The sequence below is a fragment of the Lobosporangium transversale genome, assembly GCF_002105155.1.
Source record: "Lobosporangium transversale strain NRRL 3116 chromosome Unknown BCR41scaffold_112, whole genome shotgun sequence".
In the NCBI taxonomy this organism is placed as follows: domain Eukaryota; kingdom Fungi; phylum Mortierellomycota; class Mortierellomycetes; order Mortierellales; family Mortierellaceae; genus Lobosporangium; species Lobosporangium transversale.
Window position 1 is genome coordinate 19,901 of NW_019029090.1, and position 1,961 is coordinate 21,861.

Here is a 1,961-nt window from a genome sequence, read left to right on the forward strand (position 1 = left end):
ATGCTCATCAATTTACCCTTTTTACTTGTCCGAAGGTAGAATGACGCCTAGCCAATGGATGCTATTGCAAGTGTGTCCACAGGTCCTTGGAGAAGTTCATTGAGGAAACTCGGTTCCATCCAGGACAGATTTATTCCTAGCGCTCTTCACAAAAGTAGCAGAATTACTTGGTGGAGTTGGCTTTAATTGCCTTGACAAGCTCCTGCAAGATTGGTTCGACAATCTAATCAGGGTCCTTTCGGAGCGGCATCAAGGCAACTCTATGTTTTTGGTTATTTTGAACGAGACGCAGGATATGGGGAGGGGAGGCTAAATACCAGTTTATTAATAACGACAACACTAAGCGACCAATATTATCAGCATTCTTTCATGGATTGGAGGGTTTATCAGAGAATTTACTACAAATCTGCATAGTTCCTTGCGGGATAGGCTTTTGTATTTATGATCCTGCTTGGATTAAGAGAACTGGCAAAGCTTCAAGGAATATCGAGAAGTTCTCGATGACTCGAGGTTCAAGAGTGCAGTATCGTTTCCTAGATGGGATAATCAAGCAAAAGTCCGGACATACTTCAAGACACTTGTACGATATTTGGAGAAACAAGGTTCCTCAAGCTCTGCATCAAAGCTGAGAGGCCATTTTAATGATCAAGCAATCGGGATGCTATATACTTGGTCCTGTGGTCGTCTCCGTCCAATGATCACTATAATAGAAAACCTCATTGGACGTGCCGACGCAGGCCTTTGGAAGCAAGAAATCAAGGGCCTGGTGTGGTCGCTCACTGATCCAGGATATAAAGAATCTGGTAACCTATGCCATGAGTAATCTAGGATTCTGAAGCGTATTAACAAAGGGGATGCAGGAATTAAAACCAGTGTCGACATCAGGGAAACCTTCGGTCGAGCCGTAAAGAATAGGTTACTATATAGTAAAGACTTGATATTGGAGTACAATGAGCCTGTTCCGGTCGAGGCTTCGTTTGCTCGAACTGTCGTTAATCAAAGGAAGAAGGAATTTACGATTGTCGTTGAGCCAATGGCATTTAACATATTTGAAGTGGATGACCCTGGATTGGTTAAATTGGTTAACAGTGTGTTACTAGATGCCCACTACGTCTGGCACAAAGGGCACACATTTTGAGTATTTCAGTCCCGCTTTGTTTAATTTCAATCTTCCAGAATTATAACAATGAACGAATTCTTGGATACTCACTGTAACAAAGACTCAATACATGAATCCAAGTTAATCTCGCTTTTTTTTTTTTGTTTCCAAAAGAGAACCTGTCTGGACCAGATATCGTCTTTGTATTAGAATCGGAGGGTAAATATTATCCTGTTTCCGTACAGTCAAAAATCGGCGATAAGGTCAAGAATTAAGGATGCCCATAATACAACTTGCCATAATTGCATCAAAGAACACCTCTCATCACCGTCTTCTCTCGGCTTTTGCTCGAATGACATATCCTTGTTGCTGTTGTTTAGGCCTTACTTATCACGTTGGCTTATCATATTGCCTTATCACGAACAGGGTGGTTATTCAGTAGCTAAAGTCAAAGAAGCCCCTGTCATCAAAGACAAACGAATAGAAACGACGTATTCAATATTAGCTTGTTGAACAGCGGATCAAATAAAGGAAAAAGTGAGTCGACTCAAGCGGAGGACGACAAGCCCAGTAGGCCAAGCAGGGATAAGGGACCAAGGAAAAAGTAGCGATCGTTTCTTTTACTTCTTTTTACTCGCCATTGTTTATGACAATGGCACAGACACAATTTTATAATGTGGCACTAATAGATAAACTAAAATATCACTATTTAGAGAACCTGAGCAAGGAGAAGTGAGCACACCAAGCGAATTGCCGCAGCTGCATCATCGGAATTTTCTCAAGCAAGTGGCAAGTTGTTTCTATTGTCTATTCCTATCTTTCCACCCATAAGTTTTGTGTTGGGACCCGACAAGCCATTCCA

At 41.6% G+C, this 1,961-nt stretch overlaps 1 protein-coding gene across 1 annotated transcript; it reads left to right on the forward strand.

Moving 5' to 3' along the window:
• On the forward strand, positions 1-857 carry BCR41DRAFT_366135 (hypothetical protein; the record flags this gene model as incomplete). Its single annotated transcript, XM_022026200.1, has 4 exons — positions 1-35; positions 287-381; positions 415-580; positions 603-857. The coding sequence occupies 4 exons, from the start codon at positions 1-3 to the stop codon at positions 640-642; spliced, it is 336 nt and encodes a 111-aa protein (XP_021875050.1). The 3' UTR covers positions 643-857.
• Positions 858-1,961: the final 1,104 nt, after the last annotated feature.